Source organism: Corythoichthys intestinalis, chromosome 3 (genome assembly GCF_030265065.1).
Source record: "Corythoichthys intestinalis isolate RoL2023-P3 chromosome 3, ASM3026506v1, whole genome shotgun sequence".
In the NCBI taxonomy this organism is placed as follows: domain Eukaryota; kingdom Metazoa; phylum Chordata; class Actinopteri; order Syngnathiformes; family Syngnathidae; genus Corythoichthys; species Corythoichthys intestinalis.
Genome location: NC_080397.1, coordinates 23571255 through 23591703, shown reverse-complemented (window position 1 = coordinate 23591703; position 20449 = coordinate 23571255). Strand labels below are relative to the sequence as shown.

The window sequence follows — 20449 nt, the reverse complement described above, 5'->3', positions numbered from 1 at the left end:
TCTTGGGCGGAATCAATTGCATTCATTGCCAATGCAGAAGTAATAGGATTTTCTGAACGTTTGCTCTGTAGCGAGAAGTTGTGAAATCACAAAAGGAGTAATGTGGAAAGATATTTGCAGGAAAGACATACTACTATTGCAGCCAAATACGATTGCATTACTTCTGGAGAAAGTACAGGAGTGCAAAAATAGAAAGAAAAGTGAACTCCAGTACTGCTGCAAGTTTTGCAACCCAGGATGAATAAAGCGTGGAAAACCGTTCACAGATGTTGACTGGTAAATGAAGGAGTCATTTATCAACATATCAGAACACCTATTTGCAGACTTCAAAAACAAAACCGAGATAATGCAGAAAATCAAATACATGCCTCTCGCACTAAGACAGTGAAGGGCGATAAAAATGGCAGGCAACTTTACCAATCAGCAAATCAAGGACATTTATTCAGTGGCAGCATACTCTGATGAGTTGTGCAACGTGATCGATATTGAACACCCATCCCTTTATGCAGGTATGTGAACTCCGATTATATACTTTACCTTTTCAAAAGGGGGCCGTTTTATTTTTTTTTAATAAATGGAGGCTGCGTTTTGTTGCACTATGTTTGTTGCCCAGATAAGGGGCACGTTATGCACCTTCTATTTTTTTTTTTTTTTTTTTTTTTAATCTTCAAGATACAAATGAAATCAAAATTCAGATTTCTTTATTGCATTTCTTTAATTTTATCCAAGCAATTAAACATAATTCATTAATATTGTAATGAAGTCAAACATGAGTCAGTATCGGACAACAAGCAGTCACGTGGTCCGTCATTCTCAATAGAATGCATTGCAAGGAAAATAAATATCTAATCATGAAGGCTCATCATGCATTTATAGCCAACTTAGTCATTTTGATAGTAGGCTAATATTGCTAATACGGATACATACAATGGTAAATGTATTGCCTTCATTATAATGCTTATACAGGGTGACCACAAAAAAAGTTTACACTCAGTTGACTGCTTGTTTAAAAGCCATTGAAACATATCTAAATAGGTTGTCATGCTTAAGTGATTCATTAAGGTCACTCAATGCAGCTGGTAATCTCTCGTCTCTACAATTCCTGTGCTTCTGCTGAAAATGAAGAAAACTTTAGCTGTACCTGAATTGCTGCGTGCCGGTCTGACACCTACTGAGATTGCAGCAAATCTGAGAATATCCAGATGTGCAGTCTACAAAGTTAAAAAGAAGCTGAAAGATACTGGAACAGCCTCACGAAAACCTGGGTCTGGAAGTGCCCGATGTGTGGGGACCAAAAAGTTGATTGACAAGGTGATATGTGGCCACTCAGAGTCCAGATTTCAATCCCCTGGATTATAGCATAAGGGCAACTGTGGAGGACAGTGCCTGTAAGAAGCCACAAACTTCTGTGGCAGCCTTGGAGAGGTCCATTGTTAGATCTTGGGAAAAGATGACAGCATCCTACATAAAGAAGACCTGTCAAGCGTTCCGCAGGCGCCTGGAGGCTGTTGTGACACTTAAGGGAGGACACATTGAAAAATAGAGTGTACTGTACATGTTCTTTACAATAATGTATAATTTGTAATTAAATTCTAATTCTAAGATGAATAAACATGGCATTTAAGTTGTATTATGGCAGTGTAAACTTTTTTCTGGGTCACCCTGTATATGGCTTTTAATTTTTTGCGGCTCCAGAAATAATTATTTTTTTGCTATTTTGGCTTAATATGGCTCTTTCAACATTTTGGGTTGCCAACACCTGACCTAGACATACTAATTCAGAAAACTTTCCCTAAAAAGAACAAACACACTTTGACTGTTAACTTTTTTACATAACGTGCAAATACTCACTGCCTACATTTGATTCTCTTGACTAGGTCAAACACCTGATTTATAGCATCTACGGGAAAACTGCAAAAGAGAGAGGAAGAATGTAATCAAATTGTTTGATACAAATGCCAGTAAGAGTGAGGAGATACTTGCATGGGGTGCTTGCAATACAGTATCTCTACTAGAGCTGGGAATCTCTGGGCACCTAACGATTCGATTACGATTGCGATTCAGAGGCTCCGATTCGATTATAAAACGATTATTGATGCAACCCCCCTCCCCCTTTTTTTTTTTTTTAATGTTTTGTACATTAGTTCCAAAATTGTTCAAAAATACTCTCATGCTAAACCACACTACTATTTCAGTATCAAGTTAACATATAGCAGTAAACAAATATACAAAAATAACATTAAATAAACTCCACTCCCCATTCTGTATCAGCAGCTTTAAACTACATTCAATTAATTTAATGTTGTGAATCAACCGTTAAATTTGTTAAAATTGCTCCCGTTATTCCATAATTTCCCTTTTGTCTACTTTCGACATGTGAAAGTTTTAAAACTATTTTAAAGATTGATTCAAGTCAATATTTTACCGATTTAGGAGTATTTTAGATAAAAAGTTAATTAGGTTTGCTTGGAAGGTTCGCTACAACAGCCTTGCAGGGAAGGGTACTGCTTTAAGATGGCGGCCGTTTATAACGCCCGCATCTAGCTTTTTGTAGATGTGCTGCTAACACTACCAAATCTATATTGCATCTAGTCCTATATAAATGATATCCACCGTAACATTATATGGATGTACTTGTAGCAGCTTTTCGGCAGCAGTCAGGTATGTTGTTGTGTTTTTTTATCTCGTTGCATGAGTTGAGCTAGAGCCATGAGTTGAGCATTGGCATTACCCGAGGGGCCGGGTAATGGGAAGCATGATGTTTAGCTACTCTCGCTCCGTTCCGTCCCGAAGACCGCGCGGCGCGCTGAGTGTTGTGTACTTCCGCTTTCCTTCGCATATTTCAATAATCGGAATTTGGATGTTTGTGAATCGTTCTCGAATCTTCCACGGCCGAATCGCGAATCATCTAAGAATCGGAAATTTTGCACACCTCTAATCTCTACGGTGGCCACTGGCCAGGGTCAGAACCTCCCAATTAAGACTCATTCTATATGTCAGGCAGTTCAGCCTTGTTGCAGACAAACAACTCCTGCCTGGGGTACAACGGAATGAAAAGAGCCCCGTCCATTTCATCACAGGAGGGGGGGCTTTAGCTGCTGTGTATGCCAGCGCCATATGCCAGTGTTGTGTAGCCAAGGAAGAAAAGGGAAGTCACCAACTTGCACATGGTGCATCTACAATTCTATACAAACTATGTACACTGGGTATTATCTAAAGACGATTTAAAACAAGTTAGTTGTTCTATAGGAACTACAAGGAAACGATTTTCCATAAGTAGTTTGAACAAATAGCAAAAATCTAACAGGGGCCAGACATATAAATAGCTGAAAGTAGAATGACACAGTGGAGCTGCAACGCACAATTAGTTTTATAATTGATTAATCAGACGATTATTTAAACAATTAATCGGATGAATGCCAATTTTTTCAGTTACCTTCACAATTTAACTTTTTAATTTTGGCATGTTGTAAGTAACAATGAAGACAAAACGGATGACTAGTTCCTTCAAAAATAAAATTATTGTAGCTTCCTGACTTAACTTTAGTCCACGACTACTGTTCTAAGTACATAAAACTTGTTAAAGTATTTAATAAAGGTTCCGAGTATAAAACATAAAAATAATTTCTTGGTACGGTTCTCAAATACAACAAAATTCCTGTTGATAACATTTTTTAAAAAGTGCTACTGATTGACATTTTTTATCTTGAGGCCAAAGTGCTGATATAAATTGTGTCAATGACTTTATTTTTTTTAAACAAACTAAACCAGAAAATCAAACAAGGAGGAGGCAGACTGAAATAAATCAGTTTTCTTTATCAAACAGTTGTTCTTAAATACAATCCAAATCCAATTTCAAAGCACACTCTTGTATGACAGTTTAGTTAAGTTTGTGTTGAAAGGAGAGACTAAGCTGTAATATAAAGTGGTTATTTGTAAAGTTTCTTTATAAAAAAAAAAGAAATGAAACAACTTTACTTTCTCACAATAACTCAAGTGCTAATATGCTTTTCCAAAACGCAATACAAACGGACACTTAAGACATTAACATAATCTCCACTACTCCGTGCTAAGTATCAATGTCTCATCAACAACGAATACAAACAATACAATTGGCTTCATATACTCACCTCTGACAGAGGCACACCAGATCGAACAACACAAAAGACAATCAAACTCTCGACAATTAGTAATATTATTGATTCAGCAACCCAACTGCAGCAGCAGTGGCTGCAGCAGCGAACTCTCTCTTTCTTACTTTTATCACTGGTGTGCGCACGCAGCCTCACATTTCACACAAACAAGGACCCAAATGTGGCAAAAATAGATGATCAAATTACATGGCAATTAATTTGCTAATCGATTTAATCAATTAGTTGTTGCAGCCTTATGACACAGATAGTCATTTACCTTTATCAGTTTTTGTTTGCTTTTACAAAAACTAGCTCACCCACATTTGGGGCATTTCAGTCCCAGTTTATTTAATGTAATTGTAATGTAACTGCCACTGTCCAAAACTCATGTGATTCATTAAATTGCATTAAAAGGCTTCACAAACATAGGATGATGACTAAGGACATGTGACTATTTTAATTGGAAATGAGGCATTTACAACAGCCATTAGCATTAACTTTTTAAATAGCTTTCTATTTATATACAGTATATAGGTATGATAGATATGGAATAGAGTACTCTTGTAGTAAATGGAGGGATTTGTGTTTTCTTGTGAGATGCCCAATCACATCTATAACCCGGAAGAATGAGAAACAGGTTCAATTTCAAAACTGGGGGTGGGGGGGAATCCTTATACAGTGCCACTTAAGTACCTATCAATCCATGGATCTCTTATTTGTTATAGATTTTGTCTATTCCAGGTAGCCATGACGTGGAAACAGAATATAATGGCGTCATAACTTTAAGAAAAAGCATTGCAATTACAGCTTTAAAATATAATAAAAATAATTGAATGTAAACAATCAAAATGTACTACAACACTGAAAGTATAATTTTCTCTTATTTCAAGACAGCATTATAGTAAAATGTTAACTTTTAAATTTGTCAAATAGTCTTGTAAATTCTATTATTTTATTGGGATTATGAGGTTTTTTTTTCCAGCTGATGAGTATGGGGTGAACATGACTGAATTTGTTTTTCCTCTTCAAAATATCGATGTATTATCATATTGTTAGCTGATAGTATTATTGCTCAGGTCATGTTTTTGCCAAAATGTGGAATGTGCTAACCTCATACTATACATGTTACTAGTATATTATACACATACATACATACACACACACACATATATATATATATATATACACACATGCACATACATTTCTTGTTTTCAAGAAAAAAAAATGTTCCTGTAGGATTTGTGCTCTTAGGCTCACGAAATGTAAGAGATTTATTTTTGTGGCTGAATTTTAAGTTATTTTTTGAAAGATAACACTAATTCAAAGGGTAAAACAAAGGCTATTGAACAATTTGTTTACACGCTCTTCTTAGAGCATTGCTGAAAGTGACCGACTCGGGCCCCCAAAAAATCGTGACCACTAAATTCCAAGACTTTACTTCAATGACAAAAGTACAATACGAAGGTGCATCTTTTCCCAATTCAATCAAGCAGCACAAAGAAAAATGCCTTGATTGAGTGACTGACAGCTACTACTAGAAAAACTTCTAAGTTGGCAGACTAGTGAGTCAAGGTATCACAGCAAGTCCTTACCTACAATTCTTATTAAAAAGTCCTTCGGACATTATTTAATCGAGCCTCATCTGCTTATGGCAGAAAACAACTATCAGAGCTAAATCATGATTGGCACCAGCAAACTGTGCAGTACCTCTTTGTGTGAGGATGTAAACCAATCAACAAGTCAGTGAACATATGATTGGTATGATAAAGTGACTGTGCTCTTGAAAGAATGAACTTTGTTGGCGAGATAAGGTTGGCCTCATCCTCCCACTCCTCCAAAAAGCTGCACGCCCATATGACCTATAACCAAATGCTTTGCCTAAGGACATAAAGCATGTTGGGGAAGGAAAGATGTTGCAATTCTTTTTGTTTTTTTTAACAGTACTACCACTTCCACTCTGAAAACTGATTCTTCTGAAAGATTAACAACAGCCCATCCCCTTGATGATGTGGCTACTGAAGGAAACAAACTGTCCAACGGGCAAGTAGGGCACGCCATGTCCTGTATGGACACAAGGCACCAGCCTTTAAGTCTTTGAACGCATGTCAGCAGAACATATAGGCTAAGTAACCTTCTTAATGTATTGTGCTGCCTACACACGCTACTGTAAGCCATGATCACAATGTACACAGGGACCTGTGTGTGCGTTTAGATGGGGGTAGCTGATCATGAGGCACACACAGGCCACAAATTAACCTCCAGGCCCCACTTTGTAGTCGGTAGTGATCAGTTAAGCTTGTCACACTGATCAGTTGACTCATCTTGAGCGAATCGAGACGCAAAAGTACCTCTGTTGATATGTAACAGCTGCGCAGCGCAGATGTTCGGTGGCAAAATGACAGGTTGCCTATTATTTTTTAGGTTTGCTCTTGCTATGGTCGAAATTTCACATGAATTTAAGCATCTCAAAGAAGCAACGGTCAAATTAAATGCAACGCAACCTCAGTGAATGCTGCAGGTATACTGACATTAGTTTTAATGAGGTGTCATCTTTGCAAAACAAGTTTGAATAAACACAGTGTGTGTATGTCCACTGTAGCATAAGCAAATGCTGGAGGCAATGCAAGAAGTCTGCCCTCCCCCCCTTCCCATCAGCTTCACAAGCCTCATCTAATTAAGATCGTATACACAAAATGTATTTTATGCTTTAGCTGTGTCACGCTTTATTTAGCACAACTTAACAAGTTGCTCTCCCAGTTTGGAGCTCTACCATATGGAGCTGACTACATTTGTTTGGGGTGGGGAAAAAATATGACGAATTCGAAGGCTGCAGTTAAGGAATGGTTTCAAAATCCACTCACTACGCACAGGGAAAACATGAAAGTTAAAACTTCAATTTGCATGCTGATTCCAATATTGCAGTCAGCCTTTTTCCTAGCATGTCAACTTTTCTCTCTACAGCTTACACACTCAAACTATGTGAGGGAAAAAAACTTCATTCACCATTAAATTTTGCATCAAAGTCCAAAACTGATGTCTGCAGCCCACTTTGGCTTTTTAACACATCCTAGAAGCCCCTAACTTACCTCCAGCGCAAAGTAGCTTGGGTAAAACTGACATCACATATATCAGGGGTCCCCATCTGCCGGGCCGTGGACCGGTACCGGTCCGTGGCGCATTTGCTAACGGGCCGCACAGAAATAATAATATAATAACGACCGCATTCTGGCTGAATTAACCCTGTGCCCCTGCTTAACACACCAATATCCCTGTCTACTCTAGATATAATACTACGGGATAGATGAAAATGTCATCATAGAAATCCATTGATTGGACTGCTAGGAGTACATCTTGTTTGTATATATATATATATATATACAGTGCCTTGCAAAAGTATTCGGCCCCCTTGAACCTTGCAACCTTTCGCCACATTTCAGGCTTCAAACATAAAGATATAAAATTTTAATTTTTTGTCAAGAATCAACAACAAGTGGGACACAATCGTGAAGTGGGACAAAATTTATTGGATAATTTAAACTTTTTTAACAAATAAAAAACTGAAAAGTGAGGCGTGCAATATTATTCGGCCCCCTTGCGTTAATACTTTGTAGCACCACCTTTTGCTCCAATTACAGCTGCAAGTCGCTTGGGGTATGTTTCTATCAGTTATGCACATCGAGAGACTGACATTCTTGCCCGTTCTTCCTTGCAAAACAGCTTGAGCTCAGTGAGGTTGGATGGAGAGTGTTTGTGAACAGCAGTCTTCAGCTCTTTCCACAGATTCTCGATTGGATTCAGGTCTGTACTTTGACTTGGCCATTCTAACACCTGGATACGTTTATTTTTGAACCATTCCATTGTAGATTTGGCTTTATGTTTTGGATCATTGTCCTGTTGGAAGATAAATCTCCGTCCCAGTCTCAGGTCTTGTGCAGATACCAACAGGTTTTCTTCCAGAATGTTCCTGTATTTGGCTGCATCCATCTTCCCGTCAATTTTAACCATCTTCCCTGTCCCTGCTGAAGAAAAGCAGGCCCAAACCATGATGCTGCCACCACGTTTGACAGTGGGGATGGTGTGTTCAGGGTGATGAGCTGTGTTGCTTTTACGCCAAACATATCGTTTTGCATTGTGGCCAAAAAGTTCAATTTTGGTTTCATCTGACCAGAGCACCTTCTTCCACATGTTTGGTGTGTCTCCCAGGTGGCTTGTGGCAAACTTTAAACGAGACTTTTTATGGATATCTTTGAGAAATGGCTTTCTTCTTGCCACTCTTCCATAAAGGCCAGATTTGTGCAGTGTACGACTGATTGTTGTCCTATGGACAGACTCTCCCACCTCAGCTGTAGATCTCTGCAGTTCATCCAGAGTGATCATGGGCCTCTTGGCTGTATCTCTGATCAGTTTTCTCCTTGTTTGAGAAGAAAGTTTGGAAGGACGGCCGGGTCTTGGTAGATTTGCAGTGGTCTGATGCTCCTTCCATTTCAATATGATGGCTTGCACAGTGCTCATTGAGATGTTTAAAGCTTGGGAAATCTTTTTGTATCCAAATCCGGCTTTAAACTTCTCCACAACAGTATCTCGGACCTGCCTGGTGTGTTCCTTGGTTTTCATAATGCTCTCTGCACTTTAAACAGAACCCTGAGACTATCACAGAGCAGGTGCATTTATACGGAGACTTGATTACACACCGGTGGATTCTATTTATCATCATCGGTCATTTAGGACAACATTGGATCATTCAGAGATCCTCACTGAACTTCTGGAGTGAGTTTGCTGCACTGAAAGTAAAGTAAAGTAATATTGCACGCCCCACTTTTCAGTTTTTTATTTGTTAAAAAAGTTTAAATTATCCAATAAATGTTGTTCCACTTCACGATTGTGTCCCACTTGTTGTTGATTCTTGACAAAAAAATTAAATTTCATATCTTTATATTTGAAGCCTGAAATGTGGCGAAAGGTTGCAAGATTCAAGGGGGCCGAATACTTTTGCAAGGCACTGTATCTGCGCTTGTCCTCGATAATAACTTATTGCTAGGCCGCGGGCGCAGCACATTTATTCCCGGAAATAATTAGCCCCCACAGGAGCGAAGATGACTGGAAAACAGACGTCTTTGGAGATATTTTTACGGGGAAAAGGGCACCTGACAAGCCTTCAACCTCGAAGACCTACGAACTGCGAAGGGGTGGATTCGTGACCCATTTGTAAATAAACCGAGTGATTCGAGCATGTCTGTGCAACAGGAAGATCAACTTGTAGAGATCGCAAATGACGGCGACCTTATTAAACGTACGTTTGAGACAACTCTACCGAGGTTCTGGATTAAAGTCATTCTGGAATATCCTGACATCGCTACAAGAGCATTGAAAACCTTGCTACAATTTCCAACATCGTGTCTTTGTGAAGCGGGCTTCTTAATTAATGTTTAACGACAAGGCGAAGTCGTTAATGGTGAGAGCGGTGTGAAGTTGTTGTGTGCAGCTTACATGGCAGGACATATCTGAGGAGAACTTTTCTACAAGTCCTTTCATGATCAAACTTAAGTTAATATTCCTTTCTTTCAAGAAAGTTTGTAGTGTTTACTTTGGAATCGCTGCCTTTGCGCATTTTGCGGCTATGTTTAATGTTACGCGCATGCGCAGAACAGCATCATTGCAATTTTTGATGGGTTGCAAAATTTGTCAGAACACCGGTCCGTGAAAAAAATAAAAGACTCAAATAACACCGGTCCGTGGTGCAAAAAAGGTTGGGGACCCCTGACATATATCATAAAATGGCTACGCCTATAAATGATGTCCTTATTATTGTGTTTAAATGTTACTTTCTCCATTATCAGAGCTTTAAGATATTCTCGATTTGCATACTATGATTCTTTGAGCAATCCTTTGTAACGGTCACTTCTGTGATCCTCTTTGTTCCTTAGGACATCCACCACACGGTGGCGCCTCTTTATGTTGTATGTTCACTTTCTTCTTCAGTTGCTACCTACTTTTTGGGAAGTCAAGTGTGATCATGTGTGCATGGTCCGTTGCACTCCCGAGTGACGAGTGGTTGAGCTGGATTTATTTATTTTTGACAATTAAAAGTGCATAAGTGGATGTCTGCTCCCTTTTTTACCTTTTATGCACTCATCCTGCCCTGCCGCGCGTTACAAATGGCGCCCGAACATTTTTTCCCTGGACCTCAATCGAGTTTTGGATTCGAAGGTAACTTCGACTGCCTCACGTGGATGGTGGTTGGCGATTCCTGGGCCTCTGAGGATCGGAGTTTTCCCGACCCAAGCTGCGACATTAACGTGAGATGGATCCGTCTATTTCTTGGATGTGATGGTCCGACCGCTGTTTCGTCATTGGTTTGGGATCCGTCTATTTCCTGGATCGTCAAGGCGATACGACCTCAGGCCCAGACGTTGCCCCGGGATGGCGTCTGGTTGGGCTAATCGTGAATGGACCAATGCCTTTCACACTGACAGACTTGACCTGGAGTGAGCCGTTTCTGGTTGTTGGCCATGTTTTGTGCTGCTCTACTATGTTTGTCATGTGTATATTTGGTTACCATATTTGCCCATGTTTGTTGTTGAAATTGAGGTTCATGTTTTTCAAAGCTTTTGAAGTTCAAAGAGTAAAATCCACTGTGCATTTGTTTGTTATTTTTCATATAGTCTTTGCCCTATGTGCCTTTCAGCCTTTACAGTCGTCTATGTATAGTATGCTGTTTAGCTGTTTTATGGTTCATCTTCAGCTGTGTACGGCTGTGGACAGCCTTTTTCTCATCGGGGGGACTATGTAACGGTCACTTCTGTGATCCTCTTTGTTCCTTAGGACATCCACCACACGGTGGCGCCTCTTAATGTTGTATGTTCACTTTCTTCTTCAGTTGCTACCTACTTTTTGGGGAGTCAAGTGTGATCATGTGTGCATGGTCCGTTGCACTCCCGAGTGACGAGTGGTTGAGCTGGATTTATTTATTTTTGACAATTAAAAGTGCATAAGTGGATGTCTGCTCCCTTTTTTACCTTTTATGCACTCATCCTGCCCTGCCGCGTTACACCTTTTCACACGAAGGTAATTTATAATAGATGTTGTCTGTCTCTTTAAATAAACAATACTGTCAAAAACTATTCTTCCTCACAGATGATGAGAGCATTTCAGAGTACCATTTCTGTAAATAAATACAGTAACGCTATATGTAGCAGTCTAGTAGACAAAAAAAGTGTAACACTTTTGCAGTAAAACATTTGACAGCTTTTTTAATGAAACAATGACACCTTTTTATAACATCTATCTCCATTAATGGCAGCCAATCTGTTGTTCTTTCAACTTCTAGTCAGTATATAGTTGAGTACCTGGGCATCAGCTGTGGCCTTAGCATTGTGTTTATAAATGCCCAACAAACTGATATTACACTTATTTACCATTAAAAACACACAATGCTATATATTCCTTTTAATTGGGCAATCAATAACAATACCACACAACCAACAAAACTGTTCATGGACTACTTCAGAAAACTTAAAAGTCACTGTGAGCTTGGGCCCTCAGGTGTGACGAAGCCACGTATACATGCATTTGCAGGTGGTGTAATCCTTGGCAGCGGAAACTGGAAAATGCACTTTAGATGGTTAAACTAAAACAGAAGCCATTAAAGGGAACTTACATTGCTGACATTCCTATGCCTTATTATCTCCATGCCCCTTGGTACTTTTAGCAACACTAATCACCTGAGAAGCCAAACTGCCTTCTCATCTTGGAGGCAAATAAGATATTTGATGTCTGCCTAAGATCTAGAGCTGCTATGAAGCTGCTTTCGCCGTTATAAAAGCACTGCTGCTTGAAAAGAGCAAAAGAAAGATTGGCAATTTGTGAGCTTGTAGCCACTGCTGTAGTATCCACAGCAGTAGTCCCTGGGTCCAATGGCCACTCGCTGCTACTGCTCCTGCTAAATCGCTTTAATTGGCCCTACGCGGCACAAAAGGTGGATTAACCTGAATATAAACAACGCACGTTGCGCCATACATTAGGTATCGACTGCTCCCATGACGGCAAATGCATAGGATGCATTGAATTTGCACAACTGGGTCCTATTAGATGGACAGAAACAGATGATCGGATTTTTCCCTAATGAATGTTTGATTAAGGCTTGGTTTTGATGGCATTGGGATTTGGGACGTGAAAGCATGAACACAGGATGCATCTCCCCCCCCCCGGCGTTTATGTTTTGCCAGCCTGGTGATGATTGGGTCCACGCTGGCCCGGAGGGAGGCATCGTTTGAAACTGTATCATGCCAACATAAACCTCAGCATTGACAAAACCTTTCTTTTTACCTATTTTCCATTGGAACAGAAACTGTTCATGGTTAACACTACGCTTTTGCATTGAGAAAACCCCTGCAACACGAAGCCAGAATCGGCATCAGTCCCCCCTTTTTTGTTGGCACGCCGTGGAAAAAAAAAAACACCGTAAACCACCACCGTAAGGAAGAATCTCTCCCCCCCACCCTCAAATGCAGACGTTCAGCAAGTACACCGACACAGATTCAGACGTAATATCATCGTTTCTAATTACCTTCTTACATCGGTAGGGTGGTTCTCAAGCGTTCTTTACCATCCTCTTGCTCATCTCACAGCCTTCGGGACGCCATGTTGCAAGCTTATGACGTTACGCTTCCTCACCCCTGACCCACATTTGAATAGGAACCAGCCCGTAGTGCAGCACGAGAGAAACACAGCCCACAGTGGGAGGGTTCGGAGTCGAACAGCAGCCCTCCCTCCCTGCTCACTCGCTGGCAGCAGGCAAACAGGGGTACCTGCAAAGATGGGAGGTGCATACCAAATTCAAATGACTGTTTTACTAGCACAAATGTACGCAAGTGGCTGGAATACGACGAAAAGCTTTGAAAAGGAAATATCCTCCCTCGTCTGGTTAGATTGAAAAATATTGTAATGACCACACAAAGTAGGCAGAAATGCTATTTAACTGAAAACCAACTGGCGGTTGTTGTTTAACACCACGATAATTAAAATCATGGATGTTTCATCAACGTTTTAACCGTGTATTTCTGCCAATGATCATGTTTTATCTAGTTTTTGAATGCGATGATGACAACACTAGAATTCACCAACAGGATTCACGTTACCTTCGGGTAATATATCACTTTCCACTTTCTGGTTGATACAGTGTGACCCCTAGGTCATACGAGTGAGAGCTAACGCAACGCTAGGCTAGGAGGTCAGAAAGTGGGCACCAGATGTGCGGAAGTGGGGCTATTTATTGGCTCCTCCTCTTAAGACAGAACACCCCAGTTTGCCTCTTTTTGACCGTTTTGAAAGGTCGTTTCAAGTAACTGGTCTTTATTTAACATAGCTGGTTCAACGTAATTGTGGGTGACTTAAGTGAATTGACAGTGAGGCATTTCTATGCAATAATAATTGGGAATTGAAAAAAAAAAAAAAACTACACTAATGCATACATCGAGGATGAATGGCGCTGTGCCAAAGCACTCTACTGACACCTGGTGTTGGCTAATAAAACCAATCAATTCCTTCAACTACAGTACAATGTTGTGAATAAGATATACTCAAATTTCTTCCCGTCTTCATTTTCTCGCTGGTGTACTGGTCCTTCTTAAAAAAATAGCATATTGTGATTAAGTTCATTAGTTTCTGTAATGTACTGATAATGAATCATTACATACAACTGAAGTAGTTCAAGCATTGTATTGTTTTAATATTGATGATTTTGGCAAAAAAGTAAAAAAATAAATAAATAAATAAATAATCCCTATCTCAAAAAATTAGCATATCATCAAAAGGTACTCTAAAGAAGCTACTAACCTAATCATCTGAATCAACGAATTAACTCAAAACCCCTGCGAAAGATTCCTGAGGCTTTTAAAAGCTCCCAGCCTGGTTCATTACTGGTTCAAACCGCAATCATGGGCAAGACTGTCGACCTGGCTGCTGTCCAGAAGGCCATCATTGACACCCTCAAGCAAGAGGCTAAGACACAGAAAGAAATTTCTGAGCGAATAGGCTGTTCCCAGAATGCTGTATCAAGGCACCTCAGTGGGAAGGAAAAAGTGTGGCAGGAAACGTTGCACAACCAGAAGAGGTGGCCGCACCGTGAGAAAGATTGTGGAGAAGGGCCGATTCCAGACCTTGGGGACCTGCAGAAACAGTGGACTGAGTCTGGAGTAGAAACATCCAGAGCCACCGTGCACAGGCATGTGCTGGAAATGGGCTACAAGTGCAGCATTCCACAGGTCAAGCCACTTTTGAACCTGAAACATTGGCAGAAGCGCCTGACCTGGGCTACAGAGAAGCAGCACTGGACTGTTGCTCAGGGGTCCAAAGTACTTTTTTCAGATGAAAGCAAATTTTGCATTTAATTCGGAAATCAAGGTGCCAGAGTTTGGAGGAAGACTGGGGAGAAGAAAATGCAAAAATGCCTGAAGTCCAGTGTCAAGTACCCACAGTCAGTGATGGTCTGGTGTGCCATGTCAGCTGCTGGTGTTGGTCTACTGTGTTTTAGCAAGGGCAGGGTCAATGCAGCTAGCCATCAGGAGATTTTGGAGCTCTTCATGCTTCCATCTGCTGAAAAGCTTTATGGAGATGAAGATTTCATTTTTCAGCACGACCTGGCACCTGCTCACAGTGCCCAAACCACTGGTAAATGGTTTACTGACCATGGCATTACTGTGCTCAATTGGCGTGCCAACTCTCCGGACCCGAAATCCATGGAGAATCTGTGGGATATTGTGAAGATGAAGTTGAGAGACACCAGACCCAACACTGTGGATGAGCTTAATGCTGCTATCGAAGCATCCTGGGCCTCCATAACACCTCAGCAGTGCCACAGCATGATTGCCTCCATGCTACGCCGCATTGAAGCAGTCATTTCTAAAAAAGGATTCATGACCAAGTATTGAGTGCATAGCTGATATACAGTAATTAATTGAAGGTTGACTTTTTTTGTATTAAAAAACACTTTTTCGTAATGGTCGGATGAAATATGCAAATTTTTTGAGGTAGGGATTTTTTGTTTTTCTTGATTTTTTTGCCAAAATCATCAATATTAAAACAATAAAAGGCTTGAACCACTTCAGTTGTGTGTAATGAATCTAAAATATATGACAGTCTAATGATTATCAGTACATTACAGAAAATAATTAACTTTATCATAATATGCTTTTTTTTTTTTTTTTTTTAGAAGGTCTAGTATATCTTACACCCAGGGGTGTCACTAGCTTTTAAGAATTAGAGGGGCTTAGCCGCCAGGAGATGACGAAAAACATGTATAATATTTAAGTATCTTCAAAGTAGCCACCCTCTGCTTTGATTACTTTTTTGCACACTCTTGCCATTTGGGGTCGGGACCCTCATTTGTGTTGCATTGAATGAGGTGCGTCCAAATTTTTGGCCTGTACTATGAGTGAATGAGCTCAGCTCCTGTACTCATCTATGTGTAAAATGAGAAATACAACTGATGCCCCAGATTCGAAGGAAGTCCCCCCAAAGATAGTTTTAAAAAAAGACAACTCTATAAACAACCTGGACCTTCACAATGCATTTCAGACTAACTAGCAAGCAGTAGCTAAGTAGCAGCGTTATTTTAGCGCTGTGATGTAACTTTTGACCCCAAAACAAAAAAGATAAAACGTGCGCAGAGATTTTCTGAAGTGTGTAAGCCAGGTTTTGATCCATCAAAAACAGGAGGCATTTAGATTATTAATAACATGGGACTTTCTGCTGATAGCTGGGTGTTGGAGCTAACTAACTGTTATACTCCAGCAGTGATAAATACTCACTTTCTTGAAATCCGTCTTATGTCCACCCTTCATCCATCAATTCACGTTCACGCTCTACTGTGGGCGTCGGAGGAACACAAGCACACAGTGCTGGTACGAGCAAGTCCCAGGGAAAACGCAGACCGGATTTTTAGTGATGTGGGCGTTCTCTATAAGAACAAGTGGAATGGATTGGATAAGTATTCACTGATAGGGCTCTCTACCAGTGAGGGGATTTTTTTTTTTTTTTTTTTTTAAATAAAACAACAACAATATTTTAGTGGGGCTTTAGATTATCTTAGGGGGGGCTGAAGGCCGCCAATAACAGGCCTCACGACGTCAGTGCTTACACCAGTGTTTGCCAGTTTACAGCAGCCACTTTTTATTGATACAGTATATTGTCAAAAGTCACTCGTCACCCCCATTCATTGATGCTACAGTAGCTTTGCATGTAATGCAAAAGCTTTCATCTCTGTTAATCATAATGCTTTATTCAAAAGAATTCTGCCACTTGTAGTACAATTGTACAATTTGCCTCCTTTATTTTTGTTTGTCTTTCATGTGTGTAGGTTTATGTGTGTTTCTTTTATTGCAATGCAGTGTTGTATTTTTGTGCTGCTGTATGTTCGTGATTGCTTGAATAATACAAAAAAAAAAGAAAAAAAAATAACGCTTTAAGGTAAGGATTTCCCTGATCCGATCGGGCTCGATCACATTGAGTAAAAATAGATCATGTTTTTAAATATTTAATTTTAAGTATTAACTCATTGGCTGCCATTGACGGCGATAGACAACCAATACAATACGACTGTGGGGTTGACAGCGATAGCCCTCCCGGTAAAAATGAATTGGACATCTATCGCCGTGAAAAATGATCACTCAATGCCAGGCTTCCCAGTTGAAATGAATTTGACTTCTACATAACTGTATAATTGTGTAACTAAATATTCCAGAGGTACAGCGATAAAATGATCCCCCGCTACTTCACGGTTTAGCATTTCGCAACTTCGGTGCATCAAAAATATTCATCAACACATAGGAACATTAAGGAAAAACAGGGAAAAAGTTAAGTAAAATGCAGCAAGGTCACTACCAAGTGAGTTTGGGACTTGGTTCTTGCAAGCTGATTTTTCAAGAAAAATTTCCCTGCATCCTTTCTTTTGGAACACAGTTAGTATACGGACGTACCGTGTAGGTCTCTGTTTTTTTTTTTTCCTTTACTGGTTATCGTTCACTATCTCCATACTATGGCTCTATAGTATACGGCATATTTCGCTACACGTGCACGCCATAGCACCCCGGTTGGAAATCACTGCTAAACCGTGTCATGTCAGTTTATTTTGTTTTAATCAAAGTTCATGAAACATTAATTAACTTCAACATCAATTGTTTTCTTCTCTATATTTATAGTTACCCCTGCCCCCCTCCTGATAAATAGGTATTTATTCATATTTTAGGGTACATACATAAAATTCAGCTAAAGTCAGAGACACATGAACAGCTCTTGCTGTAAATTGTACACAAAAGTCATGATGCCTTTCAGATTGCATAACTGTAAATCATGGTTGAAATAGAGGCCGCTTATTTTTTAATACTCCGAATGCAAATGTTTAATCTCTGCAAAACAACAGAGGTGTAAGATAAATGTGAAATTACATTTTGGCAATAAATACACTGAATTTGTTGAACTTTACTGTTATGGTATGTGGAGGGCTAACAAGTATATGCACACACACACACAAATATATATATACACGTACATATACATTAATACACATACATGTATAGCTATATAGTAGATATATGTATATACAAATAAAGTTTTCATTTGACATCCCAGTTTTTAAAAAATGCACAAGATGAAGTTGAAAGAAGTCAGCAGGCACCAATGACACAGGAGACCCATTTGTAGATTCCATTGAGACTCGGTGTCAAGGCCTTGTCACATGTGGTCGCATGCACTTCACTTCACTCCCCTCGAAAAACATGGTGTTTGCTCCAAATTGCCCCCCTCGAGATTGCAATGTTGCTGATAAATGGGGGCCGTAAAGGCTCATCATCTCTTTGGCGATGGGGGCATGAGGATGATCCTGAACGGCACCATCCCTCTGTCGGTGGATTTTGACTCTGTGGGTGACTTCTTTGTGTTCATCTTCCACATCCTGTTCGCCACCAGCGCGGTCCTAGTTGCCGGCTCGGTGGCCCTAGGTATCGCCTCCAGCCGTTGGCTGCGTGTCCAGAACCGTTTCATCTTCATGCTCAACACCAGCATGAGCGACACGTTGACTGGCTTCTCGGTCTACTACCTGGGCCTGTTTGATGTCCAGGAGGGCTACCCATCCCGTAATGGAACCTTCTACATCCTCCCTTCTTTCCTAGGTGTCAACGTGCTGACCTTCCTGTTCGCCCAGTTTGACCGTTACCTGGCTGTGTGTCACCCATTCTTCTACAACCGCTATATCAGCCGCTCGCTAGTGATCGGTGTGTGCGCCTTCTGCTGGATCTACACCTACTCCATCCTCACCGTGCAGAACATGGTGCCAATCTCCAAGGCGGCCCAGATCAACGCCTTCGGGGTCATGACCCTACAGATCATCGTGTTGGTAAAGGTCAGATATGGCAAAGTCTTTCAAAAATACATTCATAAATAACTAAAAGGCACAATTCCACTACAAAGGTTTAGGGAAATGTGAGTAAAACTTAAATAGTTTAAGACTGTGAATTGGAGATGAAAAAAAAAAACATTGTTTTCATGATTTTTTTATGTCCTCCTTTCAAACAGCAGAATACTTGAGCTTTGTGACAGGGTGAATTTTGGAATATGTGAAAATGTTATTTGGTCTCATTTACACTGTTGTACAGCTTGTCATATCTGATAAGTGGCTGCTGTCCTTCTGGCTAGGTAGTTTCTTTCAAATCAAAGTAAAGGCACAAGATGGGACCAGCAGTGGCTGATGTTTTGCAGATCATGTTTTTTCTCATGTCACTTCAAACTGGCAATTTTAAGAAATACATGACTCATTCAACCCATACCCCATACTTCTCGCAGTGTCAAAATGAGTTATGATGACCTCAAGATGCAGAAAAATTATATTATCGTCCGCTATTTTTTTGTTTGTTTGCATGTATAAAGTTTTGAATAAGGCTTTTACTTCATGGTGTGCATCCTAAAGTTGTGTTTAAGCGTGCTTTTGTACACAAACCTGGCAATGATAAGATGGATGCTTGAGAGCTCAGAATGAGTTAAGGCTTTTTTATTTTCTCCTAATTTATGATCTTGAATTTCTTCACATTTTAAGGAGGGGGAAATGTGATGACTTCATTGTCATCACTTCACTGATCTGGAAGGCAGGCATCTTGTTCTGTCCATCCATGTACTGTATGTGTCCGTTGTAACTATTCTCTTCTACCTGAAATCAATTTCGTTCCTCTGTACTTGTGACATGCAGTGACAATAAAGACATCCTGTATCCTGCACTTGACTTCTTGTCACCACTCGTCAAGGTTCTGATGACTATCAAGCTGTATGTGATTGCCCGGAACCATCTGGCCCGAGAGCCGCCCAGCGCTGAACGGGACAACAAGAGGGAGTCGCTTCGGATCATCGTCTTCGTGGTTATCTGCTTCCTGGCCCTGTGGTGCCCCTCGTTTGTCAACATCATCGTCAGGCAGCTCACCCGGACCGGGATCCGCTTCCGTAACGAGGCCACCAACCTGTTTGCCATCATGGCGCGCCTCAACGCCCTGGTTACGCCGGCTCTGTATATCTGGGGTAGTCCAGCTCTCAGAGGGGCCGTGTGGAGAGTCGTGTGGCGACGGGTGTGTCCCAGACGGAGGGCCAGGTAATGCACAAACAATACAAACAGTGACCTTTTTATCTATCCTTTCTTGTCACATCTTCATTTCTCTTTCAGAGTTGATTTATCTTCAAAGGAGTGAGGATGAAAAATAGAGTGTCGTATGCGGATGCTGGTATGCTTGTTTTGAACAGATTTTTAATTCACGAACGGAGTTCTGGATCTACTCTCATGTTCCCATTAAGTCCAGCACATGATTATCTTTATTGCAGGGGTCAGTTCCCGCAGCTCCAGAGCCGCATGCATCTCTTTGAACCCTCTGATGTGGTTCAGTTTTTTATTGAATGATTATTTGATTAAAATACATTCTGGTGCTTGCGAGATTTAACAAATAAATTTTATCTTTCCTTTAGTAGGCAGATCAAGTAAGGCTCTGTTTTCTGTGTTTGTTAGCAGAGCTCTTATGCACTTAATGAATTCACTAACTATGTAAGATCACAGTTTCCACTCGGAAGGTGTACCCACAAGTAGTATACATACATACTAGTATATATTATGTACTGTACATATACATCCAGTCGAGCTGATGCAATCATTTCAAATTTTAAAATGTGCGTGTGGTTCCTAGTGTTGTCTTTTCTATGGAAAGTGTGTGTGTCAAAATGACTCTTTAAGTGTTAAAGGTTGCCGAACTCTTATTGAAAAACATTTGTACTGAAAGGGGAATTCTGAT

General features: G+C 40.3%; 2 protein-coding genes across 5 annotated transcripts in view; one reads left to right on the top strand and one right to left on the bottom strand.

The window, feature by feature from the left end:
* The window catches only part of hic2 (hypermethylated in cancer 2), a 40522-nt gene extending 24465 nt beyond the window's left edge, over window positions 1-16057 (bottom strand). For 2 of the 4 annotated variants that reach the window (XM_057832050.1, XM_057832053.1), the window contains exons 1-2: window positions 13271-13383; window positions 12700-12940 (exon numbers count right to left, since the gene is read on the bottom strand). The gene's annotated coding sequence lies outside the window, so the exon portion shown is untranslated. Of the gene's footprint in view, window positions 1-12699; window positions 12941-13270; window positions 13384-15940 lie in introns of those variants that run through there. The other 2 variants (XM_057832051.1, XM_057832052.1) reach the window with 2 other exon arrangements.
* LOC130913100 (G-protein coupled receptor 183-like) lies at window positions 401-20171 on the top strand. Its single transcript, XM_057831428.1, has 5 exons — window positions 401-509; window positions 12761-12955; window positions 18299-18528; window positions 19424-19761; window positions 19834-20171. Exons 1-5 carry the CDS (start codon window positions 401-403, stop codon window positions 19856-19858), a joined length of 897 nt encoding a protein of 298 aa, XP_057687411.1. The 3' UTR covers window positions 19859-20171.
* The last annotated feature ends 278 nt before the right edge of the window (window positions 20172-20449 follow it).